Source organism: Microcaecilia unicolor, chromosome 3 (assembly GCF_901765095.1).
Source record: "Microcaecilia unicolor chromosome 3, aMicUni1.1, whole genome shotgun sequence".
Taxonomy (NCBI): Eukaryota; Metazoa; Chordata; class Amphibia; order Gymnophiona; family Siphonopidae; genus Microcaecilia; species Microcaecilia unicolor.
In genome coordinates, this window is record NC_044033.1 from 277,111,283 (window position 1) to 277,136,039 (window position 24,757).

The 24,757-nt window shown below is 46.4% G+C and overlaps 1 protein-coding gene across 1 annotated transcript in view; it reads right to left on the minus strand.

Moving 5' to 3' along the window:
• Nucleotides 1-24,757, minus strand: part of CEBPZ (CCAAT enhancer binding protein zeta) — a 194,236-nt gene that overhangs the window by 146,451 nt on the left and 23,028 nt on the right. Inside the window, exon 4 of the mRNA XM_030198102.1 lies at nucleotides 23,000-23,156. Coding sequence (XP_030053962.1) covers nucleotides 23,000-23,156 — 157 coding nt within the window. The remainder of the gene's footprint in view (nucleotides 1-22,999; nucleotides 23,157-24,757) is intronic.

Below are 24,757 nucleotides of genomic sequence, written 5' to 3' on the forward strand. Positions count from 1 at the left end.
GGGACTAGGACTAGGCGTCGGGTTACTACTTTCGCCCTCCTGTAGTTTTCAACCTCTCCTCCTACCTCAGTCTCACTGCTTCTCATCCTTTGAAGTTCACTCTATCTGTCTATTCTACCCGATGCCACTCAGAGTTGCAGTCATATACTGACCCCCCAACAAGTCCCTCCCCTCCTTCCTCACCGACTTTGACGCATGGCTCTCTGTCTTTCTTGAGCCCTCATCCCCATCCCTCATTCTTGGAGATTTTAACATACACACCGATAACCCATCCGACACATACGCTTCTCAGTTCCTCACTCTAACATCCTCCTTCAACCTCCAGTTGAGCTCCACCACCCCTACTCACCAATCTGGCCACTGTCTTGATCTCGTCCTCTCCTCTACCTGCTCACCCTCCAATTTCTGCGCCTCATCTCTTCCTCTCTCTGACCATCACCCTCCTCCTCAGTCCCGCCCTATATTAACCACTACTTCCAGGAATCTCCAGGCTGTCGACCCTCCCACTTTATCCTCTAGTATCTCTGATCTCCTCCCTTCCATCTTGTCCTCCAAGTCTGTTGACAAGGCCGTCTCCACTTACAATGCCACTCTCTCCTCTGCACTGGATGCCCTTGCACCACCCATCTCCCGTCCCACTAGGCGTACTAATCCCCAGCCCTGGCTGACCCCTTGCACCCGCTACCTTCGTTCCTGCGCCCGATCGGCTAAACGCCTCTGGAGGAAATCTCGCACCCATACTGATTTCATTCACTACAAATTCATGCTATCCTCCTTCCAGTCCTCCCTATTCTTCGCCAAACAGGACTATTACACTCAATTGACTAATTCCCTCAGCTCTAACCCTCGTCGCCTCTTCGCCACCCTCAACTCCCTCAAAGTGCCCTCCGCTCCCACCCACCCCTCACTCTCTCCTCAATCACTGGCTGACTACTTCCGCGACAAGGTGCAGAAGATCAACCTCGAATTTACCACCAAACCATCTCCTCCTCTTCACCCTATAGCCTACTCCCTCAACCAACCTACCCATGCCTCCTTCTCCTCCTTTCCTGAGATCACCAAAGAGGAAACCGCCCACCTTCTTTCCTCCTCGAAATGCACCACCTGCTCCTCGGATCCCATCCCCACCTACTTACTTAACACCATCTCTCCTACTGTCACCCCCCCCCCCCCCCCATCTGTCATATCCTCAACCTCTCTCTCTCCACTGCAACTGTCCCTGACACCTTCAAGCACGCTGTAGTCACACCTCTGCTCAACAAACCATCACTTGACCCTACCTGTCCCTCCAACTACCGCCCCATTTCCCTCCTACCCTTCCTTTCCAAGATACTTGAACGCGCCGTTCACAGCCGTTGCCTTGATTTTCTCTCCTCTCATACCATCCTCGATCCGCTTCAATCCGGCATTCGCCCCCTACACTCGACAAAAATGGCACTATCTAAGGTCTGCAATGACCTGTTCCTTGCCAAATCCAAAGGTCACTACTCCATCCTCACCCTCCTCGACCTATCTGCCGCTTTTGACACTGTCAATCACAACTTACTTCTTGCCACACTGTCCTCTTTTGGGTTCCAGGGCTCTGTCCTCTCCTGGTTCTCCTCTTATCTCTCCCACCGCACCTTTAGAGTACACTCTCATGGCTCTTCCTCCACCCCCATCCCGCTCTCTGTTGGAGTTCCTCAAGGATCTGTACTTGGACCCCTTCTTTTTTCAATCTACACCTCTTCCCTGGGCTTGCTAATCTCATCTCATGGTTTTCAGTACCATCTTTATGCTGATGACACCCAGCTTTACCTCTCCACACCTGACATCACTGCGGAAACCCAGGCCAACGTATCGGCTTGCCTGTCCGACATTGCTGCCTGGATGTCCAACCGCCACCTGAAGCTGAACATGGCCAAGACCGAACTTATTGTCTTCCCACCCAAACCCTCTTCTCCTCTCCCTCCACTCTCTATCTCAGTTGACAACACCCTCATCGTCCCCGTCTCATCTGCCCGCAACCTTGGTGTCATCTTCGACTCCTCCCTCTCCTTCTCTGCGCATATCCAGCAGATAGCCAAGACCTGTCGCTTCTTCCTTTACAACATTAGCAAAATTCGCCCTTTCCTCTCTGAGCACACCACCCAAACTCTCATCCACTCTCTCATTACCTCTCGCCTTGACTACTGCAACCTACTCCTCACTGGCCTCCCACTTTGCCACCTATCCCCCCTTCAGTCCGTTCAGAACTCTGCTGCACGTCTTATCTTCTGCCTGGACCGATATACTCATATCACCCCTCTCCTCAAATCACTTCACTGGCTTCCGATCAGGTACCGCATACAGTTCAAGCTTCTCCTCCTAACCTACAAATGCACTCGATCTGCAGCCCCTCCCTACCTCTCTACCCTCATCTCTCCTTACGTTCCTACCCGTAACCTCCGCTCCCAAGGCAAATCCCTCCTTTCAGTACCCTTCTCCACCACCGCCAACTCCAGGCTCCGCCCTTTCTGCCTCGCCTCACCCCATGCTTGGAATAATCTCCCTGAGCCCATACGCCAGGCCCCTTCCCTGCCCATCTTCAAATCCCTGCTAAAAGCCCATCTCTTCAATGTCGCCTTCGGCACCTAACCACTATTCAAGAAATCTAGACTACCCCAACTTGTCATTTCGTCCTTTAGATTGTAAGGTAAAATTATGTATCATACCTGATAATTTTCTTTCCATTAATCATAGCTGATCAATCCATAGACTGGTGGGTTGTGTCCATCTACCAGCAGGTGGAGATAGAGAGCAATCCTTTTGCCTCCCTATATGTGGTCATGTGCTGCTGGAAACTCCTCAGTATGTCGATATCAAAGCTCCATCCGCAGGACTCAGCACTTAGAGAATTACACCCACAAAGGGACACTCTGCCCAGCTCACCACCGCCGAAACGGGGGAGGGGAATTAACCCAGCTCATCCCCACACAAGTGGGGGAGGGGAATCCATCCAGCTCATCCCCGCAGAGCGAGGGAGGGACACCACCCCGCCGATGCGGAGGGATCTGGCTTATCCTGCAACCGCAACTGCGGGAGGAGCTGACTGACCCTAACACCGCCGAAGCGGGAGGGGTACAAAGCTGCCCTACAGCCGCACGAAGCGGGAGGGAGCGCCGGCAGAATTTAGGTCTCAATCCAGCCCCGTAAAACGGAGGGGAGAGGAATGCAGCAGCTCACTGTAACACAAACTCGTCTCAACTCTTGAAGAATCCAATTGAAAAAAACTTGAACACGAAGTCCTCCTGAACAGGAACTGAAGACTAAACTTGAACCTGAAATGCAACCAGAATATAAACAGTACAGATATCTGGGAGAGCCTATGGATTGATCAGCTATGATTAATGGAAAGAAAATTATCAGGTATGATACATAATTTTACCTTCCATATCATCATGCTGATCAATCCATAGACTAGTGGGATGTACCGAAGCAGTACTCACCCAGGGCGGGACATTGAAATCCCTGACCGCAACACTGAAGCTCCAAACCGGGCCTCCGCCCGAGCAGCCACAGTCAAGCGGTAATGCCTGGAGAAGGTATGGGCCGATGCCCAAGTTGCCGCCTTGCATATCTCTTCCAAGGAGACGGACCCGGCCTCTGCCATCGAGGCCGCCTGAGCTCTAGTGGAGTGAGCCTTCAGCTGGATAGGCGGCACCTTCCCCGCGGCCACATAAGCCGCTGCAATGGCTTCCTTGACCCATCTTGCCACTGTAGGCTTAGCAGCCTGCAGACCCTTACGAGGACCTGCAAACAGGACAAACAGATGATCCGACTTCCGGAAATCATTGGTCACTTCCAAGTATCTGATGATGACTCGTCTCACATCTAGATATTTGAGAGCAGAGTACTCCTCTGGGTAGTCCTCCCTACGAAAGGAAGGGAGACAGAGCTGCTGATTCACATGGAAGCGAGAAACAATCTTGGGCAGGAAGGAAGGCACTGTGCGAATAGACACTCCAGCCTCAGTGAACTGCAGGAAAGGCTCTCGACATGATAGTGCCTGGAGCTCGGAAACTCTTCTGGCTGAAGTGATAGCCACCAAAAAGACTGCTTTCAATGTCAGGTCTTTCAGAGATGCCCTCGACAAGGGTTCAAAAGGCGGCTTCTGCAAGGCTCTTAGCACCAGGTTGAGATTCCACGCAGGCACCACTGAGTGCAGAGGAGGGCGCAGGTGATTAACTCCCTTGAGAAAACGTACCACATCTGGCTGCGAAGCCAGGGAAGCACCCTTCAGGCGGCCCCTGAAGCAAGCCAGAGCCGCTACCTGGACTTTAAGGGAACTGAGCGACAGGCCTTTCTCCAGACCTTCTTGCAGGAACGCCAACACTGAAGAGATTGGAGCAGTGAAGGGAGAAAGTGAGCCTTCTTCACACCACGCTGCAAAGGTACGCCAAACCCTGGCGTAAGCAGTAGAAGTAGAGCGCTTCCTCGTTCTCAGCATAGTGGCGATGACCTTGTCTGAGAAGCCCTTCTTCCTCAGACGCTGCCGCTCAATAGCCAGGCCGTAAGACCAAAGGGGGAGGGATCCTCCATCACCACGGGACCCTGATGCAACAGACCCTGCTCCACTGGCAGTCGCAGAGAGTCGTCCACTGAGAGCCTGATCAAGTCCGCATACCAGGGACGTCTGGGCCAATCCGGAACCACCAGGATTATCCGGCCCGGATGCTTTGCCACCCGGTCTAGCACCCTGCCCAACATGGGCCAGGGCGGGAACACATAGAGAAGCTCCTGTGTCGGCCACTGTTGGAGAAGAGCATCTACTCCCAGAGATTGAGGGTCCCATCCTCTGCTGAAAAAGCGCGGCACTTGGCAATTGGCCGATGACGCCATCAGATCTAGGCTCGGCTGGCCCCAGCGCTTCGTGATGTCCAAGAACGCCTGAGCCGATAACTGCCACTCTCCGGGATCCAAGGTATGGCGACTGAGAAAGTCCGCCTTGACATTCATGACTCCGGCAATGTGGGCAGCTGTCAGCTGTTCCAGGTTCGCTTCCGCCCACTGGCATAGATTCATGGCCTCCTTGGCTAGAGGGGCGCTCTTGGTACCTCCCTGGCGATTGACATAGGCCACAGCCGTGGCATTGTCCGACAGGACCCGTACTGGCTTCAACGCCAGTACCGGGAGGAACTCCAAAAGCGCCAACCGAATGGCTCTGAGTTCCAGGAGGTTGATAGACCACTTTGCCTCTGCAGGAGACCAGAGCCCCTGCATTGTCCTTCCCAAGCAGTGGGCTCCCCAGCCCGTCAAAGAGGCGTCCGTCGTGACGACAATCCACTCCGGGGTCACAAGAGGCATTCCTGCAGACAACTTGTCTGTCTTCAGCCACCAGCTCAGCGCCTTGCGCACTGCTGGGTCCAAGGGAAGGCGCACAGCATAATCCTCCGACGCTGGAGTCCAGCGCTGCAGCAGAGAGTGTTGTAGTGGTCTCATATGAGCCCTGGCCCAGGGCACTACTTCCATCGTGGCCGTCATAGCGCCCAACAGCTGCACATAGTCCCAAGCCCGAAGAGGAGAGGTTACTAGGAACTGGTCCACCTGAGCCTGAAACTTGACAATCCGATTGTCTGGCAGGGACACTCTGCCCACTTGGGTGTCGAATCGAACTCCCAGATACTCCAGGGACTGAGTCGGGCGCAGCTGGCTTTTCTCCCAGTTGATGATCCACCCCAGGGAGCTCAAAAGAGCAATCACCAGGTCCACAGCTTTGCCGCACTCTGCATAAGAGGGGGCTCGGATCAACCAGTCGTCCAGATAAGAATGGACTTGTACTCCTTCCTTTCGCAGGAAGGCCGCGATGACCACCATTACTTTGGAGAAGGTCCGCGGAGCAGTAGCCAACCCGAACGGGAGGGCTCTGAACTGGAAGTGTTGGCCCAGGACTGCAAAACGCAGAAAGCGTTGATGAGGAGGCCAGATGGGAATATGCAAATACGCTTCCTTGATGTCCAAGGATGCCAGGAACTCCCCTGCCTTCACTGCCGCTATAACAGAGCGGAGAGTCTCCATGCGAAAGTGCCGAACTTTCAAGGCCCGATTGACCCCTTTGAGGTCGAGGATAGGCCGTACAGAACCTTTGGTATCACAAAGTAAATGGAGTAACGTCCCTTGCCAAGCTGATTTTCTGGCACCGGAACGACCGCACCCAGGCGGATCAGATTGTCCAAAGTCTGCTGCACTGCCACAGCTTTGACCGGAGACTTGCAGGGAGAGAGTACAAACCCGTCTCTTAAGGGTCGGCAGAACTCTAGCTTGTAGCCGTCTCTGATGACTTCCAGCACCCAAGCATCTGAAGTTACCCTGGTCCACTCGCCCAGAAACGAGGACAGGCGTCCTCCAATCTGCACTGGGCCATGGACCAAGACCAGGACCCCGTCATTGGGTACGAGACCCTGGGGGAGGACCGGAGGGCGCACCTCCGGGACGGCGGTCTCTGCGAAAGGAATGCTGCTTGGGGGAGAAGTTCCTTTTGAAGGAAGAGGGGGCAGAGGAGCCCGACTTGCCCGGGCGGTACCGACGGGCTTCCTGAAACCGTCCTCTGGAGTTACCTGGGCGAGCACTGGCCCGAGCCCTGACCTCTGGTAACCTCTTGCCCTTAGACGTGCCGAGATCGGTCACAATTCTGTCCAGCTCGACCCCAAAGAGCAGCTTGCCTTTAAAAGGCAACTTAGCCAGGCGGGACTTAGAGGCGTGGTCAGCAGACCAATGCTTCAGCCAAAGCCACCGCCGCGCAGAGACTGTCTGAGCCATACCTTTAGCCGAGGCTCTCAAGACATCATACAGCAAGTCTATATATATATATATATACACACATACATATATACACATATATATACACACATACCTAAACCTCAACCCTTTCATCTATGCGGATGATATTACAGTTTACATCCCTTTTCAATCCTCAATATCAGAAGTTGCCAACCTCATAGATGCATGTTTCACCACTTTAGAACACTGGGCCAAGGTGTTCCGATTCAGGCTCAACAGGGAAAAAACTCACTGTCTCATCCTCTCGTCCACGTACGCTCATGTATCTGACACAATGCTTCCAGTACTGGGCTCGGCCCTCCCGATTGCCAATAGCATGAGACTTTTAGGAATACACCTGGACTCACATCTCCAGCTGGCTGATCATGTACACTTGGTTACCAAAAAAATGTTCCAGGCAATGTGGAGGCTTCGGCGCATCAGATACCTCCTTCCAAGAGACTTGTTTCGTACCCTTGTCCACTGGCTGGTCCTATCCCACCTGGATTATTGTAGTGGTATTTACGTGGGTTGTCAGGCTTCCTTATTGAAAACGTTCCAAACGGCTCAGAACACTGCGGCGAGGCTCATCCTTAAAGTAAGACGTTTTGAACATGCCGAACCCCTGCGCTTTAAACTTCATTGGCTGCCTGTACATGAGCGAATTGCTTTTAAGATCTGCTCCCTAACTCATAAAATCATCTATGGGACTGCACCGGAATACATGCTCCCCTTGATTGACCTTCCGCCTAGAAATGCCAACCCTGCCGCTCGGTCCTATCTCCATCTTCACTTTCCGAACTGTAAGGGAGTAAAGTACAAGAAACTCTTTGCCTCGTCCTTCCGTTACTGGAGTCCCAAACACTGGAATATGTTACCTCATCACCTCAAAACTCAAGAAGACCACGGCCTTTTTAAGAAGTTGTTAAAGACATTCCTCTTTGCTAAGACTTACCCCTCAACTTGCAATGTTGATTAATGTATCCTTGTCCCCTTCCCTATCTAGTTCACTCTGTTAGATGCTTGTATTACCTTTAAGTTGTACTTTTTTTTTTTTTTTTTATTTAATTTACTGTAAGCCACATTGAGCCTGCACGAGTGGGAAAATGTGGGATATAAGCAACAAATAAATAAATAAATACATACATATACACACATACACACATACATACATACATACATATATATACATACATATATATATTTGACCTATGCAGCCGTCAAAAACCAAAGCCTGACTGAAATCATGCCTATGGAAGAAATGCACATACCGAACCAAATGGGTGAAATCATGACATGTTCAAAGTGGCTATAACAGAAGCCACAACTGCGCACTACGTATGCACAGCAAAAAATCACCCTATATTACTCTATATTATAGAGAAAGAAGCGTCAAAAGGTTGTCCAAATGCTATATAGATTGGTACAAAGACATACAAGAATCGTATGAAAGAGGAAACGAGTTTAAATACATAAGGCACAAGCAAACAATCATTCCATGTAAAAAATATATATAAAGCATACACCATAGAAGAGAAGGGAAATATTATCATGTTACCAAGATCCTTCTGTTATACTAAATGTATACCCTCTTGAATATGTCCACTATTCATGATGTATTGTAAGCCACATTGAGCCTGCAAAAAAGGTGGGAAACTGTGGGATACAAATGCAACAAATAAAAAATAGAGTAGTGGTCTGATTGTGGGCTAAGAAAAAAACCCCTTATGGATCTCAACCAGTAGGCCTCATGAATTGAAAGACCTAGATGACTGATCTGGAAGTTATGATTATTATTATTGTTAGCATTTATATATAGCGCTCCCAGGCACACGCAGCGCTGAACACCTGCCACAGAGACAGTCCCATGTTGAGTCCCAAGACCAGAGAAAAATGAGTGGTATATGCCACGCGCAGGGCCCAAGAGACAGGCAGAGCTCCAGAGTCTCAATGCGTGGATGAGACGATGGTGCAGGGAGGAGGGCTTTAGATTTGTTAGGAACTGGGCAACATTCTGGGGAAGGGGGAGCCTATTCCGAAAGGATGGGCTCCATCTTAACCAGAGTGGGACCAGGCTGCTGGCATCGGCGTTTAAGAAGGAGATAGAGCAGCTTTTAAACTAGAAATGGGGGGAAGGCCGACAGTCGCTCAAAAGAGCATGGTTCGGGATAAGGTATCTTTCAAAGATATCACCATAACAGGGAAGATAGAGTATCCTGATAGTGAGGTTGCAAAAGAGATTGTAGTAGATCGGGTATCTTTAAATAACAATAAAAATCAGACAAAAGATTGCCAATTAATACTGTCAAGTACTAAGCATGATGTACTTAGGAACAACAAACATAGTTTGAAATGTCTATATGCGAATGCCAGGAGCCTAAGAAATAAGATGGGGGAGTTGGAATATATTGCACTAAATGAAAAATTAGATATAATAGGCATCTCTGAGACCTGGTGGAAGGAGGATAACCAGTGGGACACTGTCATACCGGGGTACAAATTATATCGTAGTGATAGGGTGAATCGGATTGGTGGAGGGGTAGCATTGTATATTAACGAGAGCCTTGAATCAAATAGATTGAAAATTCTGCAGGAAACAAAACACTCCTTGGAATCACTGTGGATTGAAATTCCATGTGCAAAGGGGAAAAGGATAGTGATAGGAGTGTACTACCGTCCGCCTGGCCAGGACGAACAGACGGATGCGGAAATGTTAAAGGAAATCAGGGACGCAAACAAACTGGGCAACACAATAATAATGGGGGATTTCAATTACCCGCATATAGACTGGGTTAATGTAACATCTGTACACGCAAGGGACATAGGATTTCTTGATGAAATCAAGGACAGCTTCATGGAACAGCTAGTTCAGGAGCCGACAAGAGAAGGAAAAATACTAGACTTAGTCCTTAGTGGTGCTCATGATCTAGTGCGGGGGGTAACGATACGAGGGCCGCTTGATAACAGTGATCATAATATGATCGGTTTTGATATTGGCATTGAAGGAAGTGAAACTAGGAAATCAAGTACGCTAGCGTTTAACTATAGAAAAGGTGATTACGACAAAATGAGAAAAATGGTGAAAAAAAGACTGAAAGGAGCAGCTCGCAGAGTAAAAAACTTGCATCAGGCGTGGATGCTGTTTAAAAACACCATCCTGGAGGTTCAGGACAAATATATTCCACGTATTAGAAAAAAGACTAAACGTCAGCCGGCGTGGCTAAACAGTAAGATAAAGGAAATCATTAGAGCCAAAAAACAATCCTTCAGAAAGTGGAGAAGAGAACCAACTGAAAGTAACAGGATAGATCATAAGGAATGCCAAGCCAAATGCAAAGCGGAGATAAGGAGGGCAAAAAAGGACTTTGAGAAGAAATTAGCGTTGGAAGCAAAAATACATAGTAAAAATTTTTTTAGATACATTAAAAGCAGGAAACCGGCCAAAGAGTCGGTTGGGCCGCTGGACGAAAATGGTGTTAAAGGGGCGATCAAGGAGGACAAAGCCGTAGCGGAGAAATTAAATGAATTCTTTGCTTCGGTCTTCACCGAGGAGGATTTGGGGGGGACACCGGTGCCGGAAAGAATATTTGAAGCGGGGGAGTCGGAGAAACTAAACAAATTCTCTGTAACCTTGGAGGATGTAATGGGTCAGTTCAGCAAGCTGAAGAGTAGTAAATCACCGGGACCTGATGGTATTCATCCCAGAGTATTAATAGAACTAAAAAATGAACTTGCGGAGCTACTGTTAGAAATATGCAATCTGTCCCTAAAATCGAGTGTAGTACCGGAAGACTGGAGGGTAGCCAATGTTACTCCGATTTTTAAGAAGGGTTCCAGAGGAGATCCGGGAAATTATAGACCGGTGAGTCTGACGTCGGTGCCGGGCAAGATGGTGGAGGCTATTATTAAGAATAAAATTGCAGAGCATATACAAAAACATGGACTGATGAGACAAAGTCAGCACGGATTTAGTGAAGGGAAGTCTTGCCTCACCAATCTAATGCATTTTTTTGAGGGGGTAAGCAAACATGTGGACAATGGGGAGCCGGTTGATATTGTATATCTGGATTTTCAGAAGGCGTTTGACAAAGTGCCGCACGAAAGACTCCTGAAGAAATTGCAGAGTCATGGAATCGGAGGTAGGGTATTATTATGGATTAAGAACTGGTTGAAAGATAGGAAGCAGAGAGTAGGATTGCGTGGCCAGTATTCTCAGTGGAGGAGGGTAGTTAGTGGGGTCCCGCAGGGGTCTGTGCTAGGTCCGTTGCTTTTTAATGTATTTATAAATGACCTAGAGATGGGAATAACTAGTGAGGTAATTAAATTCGCCGATGACACAAAATTATTCAGGGTCGTCAAGTCGCAGGAGGAATGTGAACGATTACAGGAGGACCTTGCGAGACTGGGAGAATGGGCGTGCAAGTGGCAGATGAAGTTCAATGTTGACAAGTGCAAAGTGATGCATGTGGGTAAGAGGAACCCGAATTATAGCTACGCCTTGCAAGGTTCCGCGTTAGGAGTTACGGATCAAGAAAGGGATCTGGGTGTCGTCGTCGATGATAAGCTGAAACCTTCTGCTCAGTGTGCTGCTGCGGCTAGGAAAGCGAATAGAATGTTGGGTGTTATTAGGAAGGGTATGGAGTCCAGGTGTGCGGATGTTATAATGCCGTTGTATCGCTCCATGGTGCGACCGCACCTGGAGTATTGTGTTCAGTACTGGTCTCCGTATCTCAAAAAAGATATAGTAGAATTGGAAAAGGTACAGCAAAGGGCGACGAAAATGATAGTGGGGATGGGACGACTTTCCTATGAAGAGAGGCTGAGAAGGCTAGGGCTTTTCAGCTTGGAGAAGAGACGGCTGAGGGGAGATATGATAGAAGTGTATAAAATAATGAGTGGAATGGATCGGGTGGATGTGAAGCGACTGTTCACGCTATCCAAAAATACTAGGACTAGAGGGCATGAGTTGAAGCTACAGTGTGGTAAATTTAAAACGAATCGGAGAAAATTTTTCTTCACCCAACGTGTAATTAGACTCTGGAATTCGTTGCCGGAGAACGTGGTACGGGCGGTTAGCTTGACGGAGTTTAAAAAGGGGTTAGATAGTGTATAATTATAGTACAGCAAGAGACCCTCACTGGATGCCCACCGGAAGGGTGGGAAGGCCAGATTTTAGGACTCAGGCTGTAAAAATACCAGCCAGGTTTAAAAATCTATGACTGGCTGCGCAAGGACTTGCTTTTCCTGTAAGTTAATATGTGTCCCCGCTTGGGATCCATCCACTGGAATAGTGATGGGTCAATTTACATACCTTTAACAGCTAAAATAACTGAAGAAGTACTGACTAGGCCAAATAACAAGTACATGATTTAATATTTCAGAATCTGTAAAAAGCAGGTCTGAACAATGAGTCCTGACACAAACTGGTACAACTGTCACTTTAAATCAGATGAGCAAAATGGAGTCTATTACTTTTGTATAAAAGGCAACAGAGGTTATACAGGGTTATACAGGGTTATACAGGGTTCTTAAGATGGTGTGAAAGTATTGCGACACAGACAGATGTGGAACTGTTATCTCAAAGCTTCTCAAAACATACTGATAAGACTGCATGGGAAAGTATCATCTCAGAAATTGAGAGCTAGGTATCTCACCATTGACTTCTATGGAGAGTTTGTGTATAAAAGAGGGGACAATTTGCCATAGCTTTGGTATCCGCCCCAACGCTTATCTCAGACGGCGAAGCTCTGTCCGGTTGTACCCAGAATCTATCTGCTGAATGTACCTGATTAAAGTCTGATGTCTGTATTTGTATCAACTTGAAGACTTGTCTTTGGGTAAGAAATAAAATGTATCTATCTATTTAAACCTATCTCTGTCTTTATTCTATCTTCTCTTTACCTTACATTTAGCTTACAAGGCAAATCACATACACTCACTCTCTGGAGAAACTTAGACAGAATTTTAATAGGCATTATCTGGGAACATAAATGGCCCAGAGTATACCTAGATCCAGGAAGACAGAAAGCAGTAGTTATGGGAATTAGAATTCGATTACAGCCCCTAATGCAAACCCAGAGCAGACCTCCTTGTGATTGGGTGACAATGGAGGTTGGAGAAACCATACAGAACCTGTTAGGTAAAATAGGTATCTTTAGTCCCCCGTGTGATCTGGAGTCAGAAAGAGGTCCAAGAGGGGGAAATTAAAACAGTGGTGACCAGCCGTATGCTGACCGTTCACTCTATCCTTCTTTCTCTTCTTTTTTTTGAACGCAAGAGGGGATACTTATATCGTTGTGCGTTCAAATGTTCTATGTCATTTGTCCATCTCTTTTTCTCTTTTTCTCTTTTTCTCTTATCTCCCTGCTGTTATTCCTTCATTTTTCCCCTATCACGGACACTGCCCACTTCAGGGGTATTGGGCACCAATGTTCTGTCCGTTCTCACCCCTACTTTAAATACTCTTCTATTCTTCTGTCTTTTTACTTTCTTCCCTGATTTTCTTCATGCCCTGCGCTGAACTAACACACCTGCTTCTCTGCCCTTTTCTATGCTGATCTCTTTTCCCTACTTTTTTAATGCAGTAGGGATGATTCTTTGAGTTCAAATTTTCATTTCTGTTTTTCTATATTCTGTTCTTTCTCACCCTCTTTTCTTTCTCCTATCCTGTCCATCTCTTTGATTTGAAAGATGTGCGCAAGACTGTGCTTGTTGTGTGAATGGTGCATAACAACGAATCCAGGCGACTGCGATTTGGAGTTTGCTGTAAGTTTTATTTCAATGTTCAAAATCTTTGGATTGGTCTTTATGCTAGCATTCTCGCTTAACAATCCTTAGAGATTGGGCATTCTCTGTTTCCCATCCCATCTTGTGTTCTGTCTTAATCCCCCCTTTTCAAATCTCTGTCCCCCTGTTCTTACTATGTATGCTGTTCTTTCTTCTTCTGTCGCCCCCCCAATCCCTTTTCCCTGCTCTCCTTCATCCTAACTTCCTCTGCCTACCTCTTCCTATTAATCCCCTGGCTCTAATCCTGCTCCGTTCTTCTCTGTAGGCTCCCGGATCGGGGGAATTTTCTTTACTCTAGGAGAACAGCACGCTTTCAGATTGCTCCCTTCTAACTCCTTCTGGTTTCTCTGCTCCTAGTACTGACAGCCCCCACCTTTCCACATCTGCTACTGCCTTTACTCTGTGTGTGCGGCACATACTTTTGCTTGTGCTGACCCTCGAGATTTTTTTTTTAATGCCTCGGGACTGTCCCTCCTACTTCCTACAACTTTCTTCTCTTTTCAGCTGCAAACATTAATTGCGGGGCTCAGCTATGTAGCTGCTTACCGCCGTTCAACTGCTGTTTTCCCCTTATCTCTAAACTTCTCTGCCTCCCATGACTTTGCCGTATCCAAATCTTTGTGCACTACACTTCCCATAAGACCCTATTCAGTTCTTTTAGTTCTCTGAACTATGCTTTCCCTCTAACAGCCCACAGCCCCCCTTCCTGTCCACATTTTTCTCGGCTATTTTTCCTTACGCTGCATTATAACCTCTGATTTCCGTTTCTCCGTATGCTTGTGGGAAACTGTAATGGGTATACTTATGTGACAGATGTATCTTTTCAGCTGTTACACACATTTCCTGGTCTTGTATCTTTTATTTTCCCTTTATTGTCAGTAGGCGTGCCCGCTCTTTTTTCCTTTTGCATCTTTGTGTGTGTTTCCGCACTCCGTCTGCTTTGGAATTTTTTTGTTTATTTTGTGAGAACTATACTGCTCCGGCTCTGCTTTTCTCAGTTCTTATCTCTGTATGCTGCTGGCATGCACGGCACCGGTTTCCACCTGTTTAAATCTGGCTTGGTTTTTTTCTTTGAAACGCATTTCCTGCCCGTTATTATTTACTGCGTAGTTCACCTAATTGCCCTTTTTCACTGCTGCTCAGTTCTGTGCTTTCACCCCACCCCCATAGCCATTTTTTTTTTTTTTCCCTTACGTTCAATCTGGATTCCTTCCTCCACAACATTTTGTTCTTCTCTCACTTTCTCTGCCATAATAATCCTCCCTGCCCTCTTCTCTGATGCTCTACCGACTGTTCGTGGTCCGTGTAAAATTTATAAGGGTGTGGCCCGCACGATACCAATTGGGGTAACTTAACACCTTACATACACCTTCTTGGCTTCTGGTGCTAACTAGAAATCATTTTTAGATTCCCTATAAAACTAATCTTTTTCCTTCTCAGTCCCATGTGTTGTGAGTCTTATTTTTCTTTCCGGAACAAAGCTTACTACATTACTAGTAGCTGTCATATTTGATATATATATTCCCTCTGCCTTTATAAATCCATTTAAATTTGCCCGAAGAGCTGAAGTTCTAAACCCTTTTTTCCCTCACATATTTCTGTAACTTTTAAGAGTTTTCCCTAACAAGCGCTGTAGTTCACTATCTCAAGGACATGAGAATCTGGGAAGCTTGCCCACTTTAGCTGCCTTATCAGTCAGTCCAGCACTGCTTTGGCAGAGGCTACAGTTCACTTTTAAAAGCTCAGAAAGTAATTTTTTTTCCCCTTCTCCGTCCGTTTTCTTCTGTTCTATGCTGGAGTGGTACAAGTTAACCAATTATTTACACAGGGATATTGTGAACCTTTTGCTGTCTATCCTCCGTCAACTGTATTGCTCCTAAATTTATCTAACTATATCTAATTCTCTGGTATATTTCCTCATGCTGCCAAGTCCGTTATACGCGCACTTCTGAGCATGTAAGAATGTACGGATGCATCTTTGCTTTCACTTCTACGATTATGGCACTGCATCTTAGTCTTACTTTGCATTCTCCTTTTACTCTAATACTTTCTCACTCTGTCTCTGAGTCATGATTTTAAACCCGAGACAGGTTTCTTTATTTTTGCACTGCTACTGACAGCCTGATAGACTTCATTGTGCTACACCATGTGTTTACAAAGTGTTAAAAAGGTATCTTTCCTTCAAACATACATAACTTACCCCTTTGGAAACCGGCTTTCTCCTTCTTTGTCCTAGTGTGGCTTCCGGTGATTACATTACAGTGTTTCTTTAATATGTTTTTGGTAGTATGCTGATAGTTCATTTATGTGGCCCCCCATGATTTATGCTTCATGATCCTGGTTTTCGTACTTTAAATGGTATTATTCAATTCCTACAGATGTTACTTTCTTTTGCCCTGCATAGATATATGTCTTAATGTTCCACTATAATGTCACATTTACCTTGCTATGATTAATACGCATGTATTTCTTGCTGAATGCTTAACTGGTAGTGTTTTAGGAAGACTGCTGCATATTGTGGTTATATTGTTGAGAAGCAACTGTTTTTGTTACATTTAAATGCTATCATATTGTGCTTGTGCTCTATAATACAGGAATATAGCGTAATTTCCAGAGCATGCTAGCTACAGACTTTTTCTTGTAAAAATATTTGTGCTCAAATTTTCATGACTTTTACTTCTATAATGGCAGTGCTGGTCCGCTGCCCATCTATAATCTTTAACACTAAGCTACGTATACCAAAACTGTTCTACAAGGTTAAGGATTTCTCAGACTTTTTCAGCTTTGTTTGTCCTGCATGATTGCTTTTGTACTGCTTGCCCTAGCTTCCTTCCTGTTCTGCTCTACCACCCTCCAGCTTTCCTTTCATAGTTTGCTGTGTGGCAACCTTAGTATACACTGTAAACTAAGGTGCCTTACCCGAAGAGCTTACATGTTTTTCTCCCTTTAAAACAAAATTTTTTCTTGCTACCTTTCTAGCTATGAACCACACTTCCTGCATTCTATTTAAAACTGCACAGTTACAGTTTCGTCCTGTGCACACCCCTGATAAGATTGCTGTTCGGAGTGTGTCCCTCGTACCCGCTTGTATGTCTCCTTATTTTATTTGTTTATTTATAACTTTCTTTCACCGTTAGCTGGATGCACCGATTACGGCGTTCAGCTCTCTAGCCACTTTTGTTTTACTTCTCTCTAATAAAGGAAAGGTCTGTTTCCTCTCTACGGCTGTTTTCAAGTTCTCAGCTTTTTATGACTGAGACCTCTCGCCCTATACTTGCAGTCTCATTTCTCTGTATTTTTGCTTTCCCCATTTACAAGTGCATAGCTGTCTATTTTCCTCTTTTTCTGTGGCTGTTTTATAAATAACTTCCCCTCCATTCTCTGCCCTCTCTGTCTCTCGTATCTGTTAATCTCTAGCTTTGGAATGTATTATCCTGTTTCTAATAATCTCCGGTAATAACCTTTCGCCCTGTACTGCAACGGCACCCTTCTTTTCTCCTGACTATGCTTCCTGCTCTTACATATAGCCTGTCTGTCTGTAAGGTTACGTTCTCTTCTCTGCCACTTATTTAAATATATTCCTTTTTAATTTTGATAGTCTCTTGGCTACTATTTTCAGTTGTTTTATTAAATTTGTACTTGTCCTACTCTTAATTAATGCTTAAGGTTTGTTATTTATTTTCCTATTTAAATTTGCTTAGACGCTATATGGATTATATCTTGCTCCCGTTATAAGCTAGGCGCTATGCTGTCCCCGCCCATCAGCTTCTATTGCTTGCATTATCTATTTTACTGTTTGTGTTATACTGCGCTAGATATGAGGGGATCTTATTCACTCTCTAGATAAGATTCTCATATAGTTCAGGTTTCTTGTGCTCTGTTTTAATGACGTACTCGTTTTAAAGACCTTAATAGATATGCATATAAAATATGTTTTCCCTTTTCTGTTGAGAAGATGATGACTGCGTGCCATGAGAATACAGCGTTGCTTCACTTCTTCAATTATTTCCTGTTGGTTCTTTATAACCCAACCCACCTTCTCTTTCCTTCTAATGCTGCAGCTGTTCTGTTTGTCATCATTTAGACATATCATTTCAGTCACTGATTAGTATGTATGTTTTATGCCGTATCATTGGAAGTTCTTAATGTAAGAATCACATGTTTTAATTTGTTCTTTTCCCCTTTTACCTGTTTAGTCACAAAAGCTTCCTGCCATCGCATTGGGGTTTATTTTATTTACTATGTTCCTTTTCTGAGTGTATGGATATTAATTTGTCATATTTATGGGTATTAACTTGTCATGTTTGCACAACGATTCTAGTGTCCTGTTTCACAATTTCTTGAATTATATGCTTCTCTTATATTTTCCTGTTTAGATGCGACTTCCAACCTATCCGGTACCCGCCCCAAAAGCATTTAATATGTATTTACCTTTATTTCATTTATTCTAGGGGTATAGCTCCGGACTACACATGTTATAATGTCTTTGTTAATATACATTTTCTTGCCTTTTGCTGAAATCGGTTTTCCAGTTACATATATGGTTCTCCTCTGTTACTCTTATTATAGTATGTAGTAGTTTCATGTCTTGTTTAAAGTCTATATTTTGTTTTCATATACAGCTTTCAACCTACCCTTACAACTTATTTTTGCCTTACATTACAAATTAGGTAGGCCCAGTTTTTATCATATAATATGTACACTTATCTTTCCTAATTAGTTTTCTTCTTTTACTACAGGTATGAATGAATTTATTTGTACTGTTTGCCCTTGTATTGCAGGCTTTCTTATTGTTACTGTTCCGCTCTAATGCTTTTGAGTTTCCTTCTCCTGGTTTGTTGAGTGGAAAATATATTGTCTAGTGAATGATGAACGTGGAATTTTTCACATTTTTTGTCCTGACTAAGGTGTTCCAACTAAAGGCTCTTTTTATGACTGTGACTTTCCCAAAGAGCTTACATTTGTTTTATTTTGCTTTGGAATATTTCGTTTTTCTCTCTCTATTTTTCTATCACTTCTATAGTAATTTTCAGGGGCTTTTCCCTGGGACATACTATACTTTTATTGTTTTCTTATATACCAGTGTCACGCTATAACCATTGGGTTTGATACCGATGTCTGGGACTCACATCCATCGAAGGGGATCCTTCAATGGATGACGGTATCTCATTTATTAGATTTTGAGCAGATTTCCATTCCATTGTCGGAGTGGCCTGCGGTTTCGGCATTATTGCCCACCTATGAGTTACTTGTATAGATGAGCGCGGGGTTAATAAAGAGACGTCTAATGACTTTCGTTGCGATTGTATACAGGTTGACTAGGGCATTCAATATTCTTGGACGGCTAGTTGTAACAGAGAAAATTCATAGTCTTCCAATGTTTTTAGTTGGGTTAGTGGCAACAGAGAAAATTCCTCACCATAAATTGTTCAGTGTTTTGTGGTAAACGAGAAACATTCCAAACCACTGTTGGTCCATTGGAGGGGTTAGTGGTAAAAGAGAAGATTCCTAATCTGCGGAAATCCATTGGACCGCTGCTCTTCAATTCATAGGACCTTATTCGCTGGTTTTTTGAATTCATTTTGGGAGTGTTTGCAATGTCCCTTTTTGGGGACTCTATCATGGCCTGGGGCTCATGGCCAAGTAACCGGGAAAATTCTTGGCAGGCAGTAGAAACCGAGATTTATTCCTGTCTTTAGAAGCACACTCTGGGGAGTAGTATTTATTAATTTGGGATAGAGTAGTATAAATATATAATAGCTGACACTACGTATTTATTTACTTTCGTACTGTCTCTCTATGCATATTTCTGTTTGCAGCTTTTGTCCATAGACCGCTATTAAATGGACTTGGAAAAATTCCGCATTTTTAGGTATAACTTGTCTGGAATGTTTTTACGTTTGGGGAGCGTGCCAGGTGCCCTTGACCTGGATTGGCCACTGTCGGTGACAGGATGCTGGGCTAGATGGACCTTTGGTCTTTCCCAGTATGGCACTACTTATGTACTTATGTACTTATGTACTTATATGCGTGAAACAAGCTGAGAGGAAACTGTCCCTGAAAAACTACCTCCGTTTTCCTTCTGCCCTCCAGCCAACTGAGAAGCAGATAAGAGCCCCGCGAGGGAAAAAAGGTGCAGTTAAAGCCAAGATGGTGGCCTGCCACTCGAGAACTAAACTACCAGAGATGTCCGAAGGAGGAACGGAGGATATTGAGACAGACGCGACGGACCGGCAAAACGCAAAGGATGAAAAAACAGCTGACGCGAACAGAAGAAAATAAGCCAAAGCAACATCTAATTCTGCAGTGCAGTTGCACGAGCCAAAAGCACTTACAGCCCGGCGCTAAGAAGAAACACGTTTTGTGGCCGTTATAGCTGAGCGCTGGGTGTCCCCGAAACAACTCTTTGCGCCCCCCCTTTTTTTTTTCCAAACGTGGCGCTGCCAAACGCGAGGAAAAAACGGAGAAGAAATTATGTAAGTAAAAAATATTGCTTGTTAAGGCAATGGGGACTGAATCAATTCATTCTTTTTTTTTTTTTTAAACAAAGACCTGGCAAAGAAACACAACAAAACTGCCAGCTCAAAGCAGTCTGGGGAAGGGAAAGGTTTCACAATATAACTTCTCTTCTATTTTTTTTTTTTTTTTTAAATAACAACTAAAAATGGCTGCCTCTCCCAAAGGCAATACACTTTTCTAAGCAAAGGGTAGCCCTTCCCAGCTAAGTATGGGAGATAGGGAGGAAGGAGGGGAGGCACTCGGGGTACCCGAGTGTAACACCCCAGAGGCTGTAAAAGAAAGAAAAGAAATCCCTATCTGCCAAGCCTCTAACAGAGATTTCCTAGGCACAGAAGAAAAAGTAGCATTATTGTTCTTATTATTAACCTCTAAAAGAGAGAGAGAGAGAGAGAGAGACTGATGGGCTCACCTCCTGCCTGCTGGAGGTGAGACTGAGAAAATACTGAGGCTAGGGTCACATGACCAGGGCTCTTATTGGCTCTCTAGAGTCACAGTTTTTTTCTCAGTCTCCACCTGCTGGAAGGCGAGCACAACCCATCAGTCCAATCCTGGTCCGGTCCGGAAGGACGCAAGGAAGCCTGCTTATCTCATGGGAAAACGCTTTATAAAACACACATAAATAACTGGTGTGTTCTTTTTGCTACAGGATGTTATTTCAATCTCATCTGTACAGATGCCAATATTCCATAAATTCCAAATACTTTAATTTCAACCAATATTAAAACACGGTTTCCTCAATATAAATTACTTCTTGCCCTCAAACAAAATAAACTCCTCCCCCCACAAAAAAAACAAAAACAAAAACAAAAGAATACAAGCCTTTTTAAACAAGCAGAGCACACAGATGTGTCACGACTGACGCAGGTTTCTGGAATGCTCCGGGTTTCAGCATTGGGTGCGGGGGCGCTGTGGGAATCTGGTGTCGGGTGCGGGGGTGCTCGACGCATATGCTGGCTGATGTTGGAACGTGCATGCCCACAAAACAGAGGCGTGCACGACTTGCAGCTAACGTTGGAATGTGCACACCCACAAGAGAGCAGCGTGCACGACTTCCCTCAGGCAACGGGAGGATTCCTCGACATCAGACACCGTTCCACTAAAGGTTGAGTAGCCGGCGTTCCAATGCTTCAACTACTCTTTGCTGCAGCTTTCCGGTGCATCTCTGTGACTTGCCTGCCATCTGACTGATCACAGCTTTCCTGAACCTTTAAGCCTGAACCAGACTCTGACCTTTGCTAACCGCCTGCCTGAATCTGTAAGCCTGAACCTGACTCTGACCTCTGCTAGCCGCCTGCCTGAACCTGACTCTGACCTCTGCTAGTCGCCTGCCTGAACTTGCAAGCCTGAACCTGTAATCCTGAATTGGACACTGATCTCTGCTAGCCGCCTGCCTGTACTTGCAGGCCTGCACCAGACTCTGAACCAACTCTAACCTCTGGTAGACCTCCGCCTTAGACTCAGAGGGGCATAATTGAAAGGGATGCCCAAGTTTTGTTGAGGATGTCCTCACAAAACGTCCCGATGGAGGGGCGGGGAAACCCGTATTATCGAAAAAGATGGACGTCCATCTTTCGTTTCGATAATATGGTTGGGGACGCTCAAATCTTGAAATTTAGGTCATCTTTAGACATGGTCGTTTCTGATTTTCGGCGACAATGGAAACCAAGGATGCCCATCTCAGAAACGACCAAATGCAAGCCCTTTGGTCGTGGGAGGAGCCAGCATTTCTAGTGCACTGGTCCTTCTGACATGTCAGGACACCAACCGGGCACCCTAGGGGACACTGCAGTGGACTTCATAAATTGCTCCCAGGAACATAGCTCCCTTGTGTGCTGAGCCCCCCAAAACCCACTACTGTACACCACTTCCATAGCCCTTACGGGTGAAGGGGGGCACCTAGATGTGGATACAGTGGGTTTGTAGTGGGTTTTGGAAGGCTCTCTGTTTCCTTCACAAACATAACAAGTGTGTGTGGGGGGGGGGGGATAGGCCTGGGTCCGCCTGCCTGAAGTGCACTGCACCCACTAAAACTGCTCCAGGGACCTACATACTGCTGTCATGGACCTGAGTATGACATCTAAGGCTGGCATAGAGTCTGGCAAAAAACATTTTGAAAGATATTTTTTGAGGGTGGGAGGGGGTTAGTGACCACTGGGGGAGTAAGAGGAGGTCATCCCCGATTCTCTCCAGAGATCATCTGGTCAGTTCGAGCACCTTTTTGTGACTTGGTCGTAAGAAAAACAGGACCAGGTAAAGTCGTCCCAAGTGCTGGTCAGGGATGCCCTTTTTTTTCCCATTATGGGTCGAGGGCGTCCATGTGTTAGGCACGCCCAAGTCCCGCCCTCGCTACGCCTCCTATATGCCCCCTTGAACTTTGGCCGTCCCTGTGACGGAAAGCAGTTGATTATACCGATTTGGATGACCCTGTGAGGACGCCCATCGTCCGATTTGTGTCGAAAGATGGGCGTCCTTCTGTTTCAAAAATTAGCCTGATAGTCTTTCCTGACTCCTTCCTCTGTTGCTGCTTCACAGCTTCATACAGCCAGTTCTGGATACCACTCTCTGGCAGCTGTCTATTGAGGCTTGTGCCTCTGCTACTGACCTACTTCTTGTTTTTGGTACCATTCCCAGTAGTCTCTTCTGGCCCAATTTCCATTCTAAGTCCTGTTAGCTGTCAGCACCCAAAGGCTCAACCGCTGGGGAACGGCGGTCATCACAGGTGAAGCACTGGGCTTCCTAACATCTGTTTTTGGAACTAGAATCATGCCCCCTAGCTTGGTACCCTCTGGTCCCAGAACAGCACAAGGGCTCACAACTCCTGATACTCACCATCGTAGTGATAGATATCAAGAAGTCTATTTTGTTTATAAAATTGTAAACAAACAGACATACAAGCACAGAAAAGAAGAAAACACACCTTTCAGATTCTGATGATGCACCCAGGATGCTGGGGGGTTAGAATTCACCAATTTAGAACCCCTTTCTGCTTCCATTTTTTTGCCCACATCTGTGAATGTCTTGACCTCATCATCATCCTCATTTAAGTCCTGAAATACTTCTTCTTCATCAGATTCCTGGTTAAAAACATTTTTTAAAAATTAGCCACTTCATTTTGCCATAGAAAAGATCTCCTATAGACAACGGAGCATATCCTATATAATAATTCTCACCTCCAACGTTCTGTGCTTGGGACCGTGGCTCCTTGGCTGGAGGTGGTCTGTGAGGCAGACACGCACTGACGTCACTGACGTCAAAACAGCTGATTGCAAGGCAAGGGGAGGAGTAGGGAAACACGCGCAGCGTGTTTCCCTACTCCTCCTACTGCCTCGGAATCAGCTGTCACCCCCCCACCCCCGCGCTATGGCCCCCTCGAAACCCACCCCCTCCCGCGAACCTGTCGATCCCCCCCCGCCGGAACGCCGAAAACTGCCGCCGCCGTTGTTATACTACCTTCCCTTCCCGTAGGTTGTTGAATCATCTTAGAAAGTTTAACTCCGTGCGTCTGACGCACGGAGTTAAACTTTCTAAGATGATTCAACAACCTACGGGAAGGGAAGGTAGTATAACAACGGCGGCGGCAGTTTTCGGCGTTCCAGCGGGGGGGGGGGGGGGGGGAAATCGACAGGTTCGCGGGAGGGGGTGGAAGAAAAAAAAAAACGCATGTTGGGGGGAGAGAAGAGGGTGGCCAACCTCAGATCCCGAGCCAGGCAATTCATTTCTTCCTTGACAAGTTTAATATCAACCCCATCTGCACCACTTCACAGAGACAGTTTCAAGAGTCGTGAAAGTTTGTTTGCTTTCTTCTAACTGTGGGTTAAAAAATCCCACCGTGTCCAATACTTCCTATTTTTCTGTGCTCAACCTTATGATTTAACATCACATCATAAGACTCCTGAGGCAGGCGCTTTGGCGCTGAAACACTGCAGCTGTGTTGAGTCACCTTTGATCTGACGTCAGACGCACGGAGTTAAACTTTCTAAGATGATTCAACAACCTACGGGAAGGGAAGGTAGTATAACAACGGCGGCGGCAGTTTTCGGCGTTCCGGCGGGGGGGGGGGGGGGGGGAAATCGACAGGTTCGCGGGAGGGGGTGGAAGAAAAAAAAAACGCATGTTGGGGGGAGAGAAGAGGGTGGCCAACCACAGCATGGATGCGAGCGGGGGGGGGGGGGGGGGGGGGAGAGGCCGGCCCAGGCTGGCACATGGGAGAGAGAGGAGCATGGATGCGAGGGGGGGGGGTCATGGAAGGGAGAGAGGGGACTTGCTGGAAAAGGATGAATGGAGGCGGCAGGGGACAGAGGAGCATGGATGGATATGGATTGCAGGGCAGGCCTCAGGCAGAGAGGGGAAATGCTGGATAGGGAAAAATGGAGGGGCCAGGTGACAGATGAGCATGGATGGGCATGGATTGGAAGGGCAGGACTCAGGGAGAGGGGAATTGCTGGATAGGGATGAATGGAGGGGACAGATGGGCATGGATGGATATGGATTGCAGGGCAGGCCTCAGGCAGAGAGGGGAAATGCTGGATAGGGAAAAATGGAGGGGCCAGGTGACAGATGAGCATGGATGGGCATGGATTGGAAGGGCAGGACTCAGGGAGAGGGGAATTGCTGGATAGGGATGAATGGAGGGGACAGATGGGCATGGATGGATATGGATTGCAGAGCAGGCCTC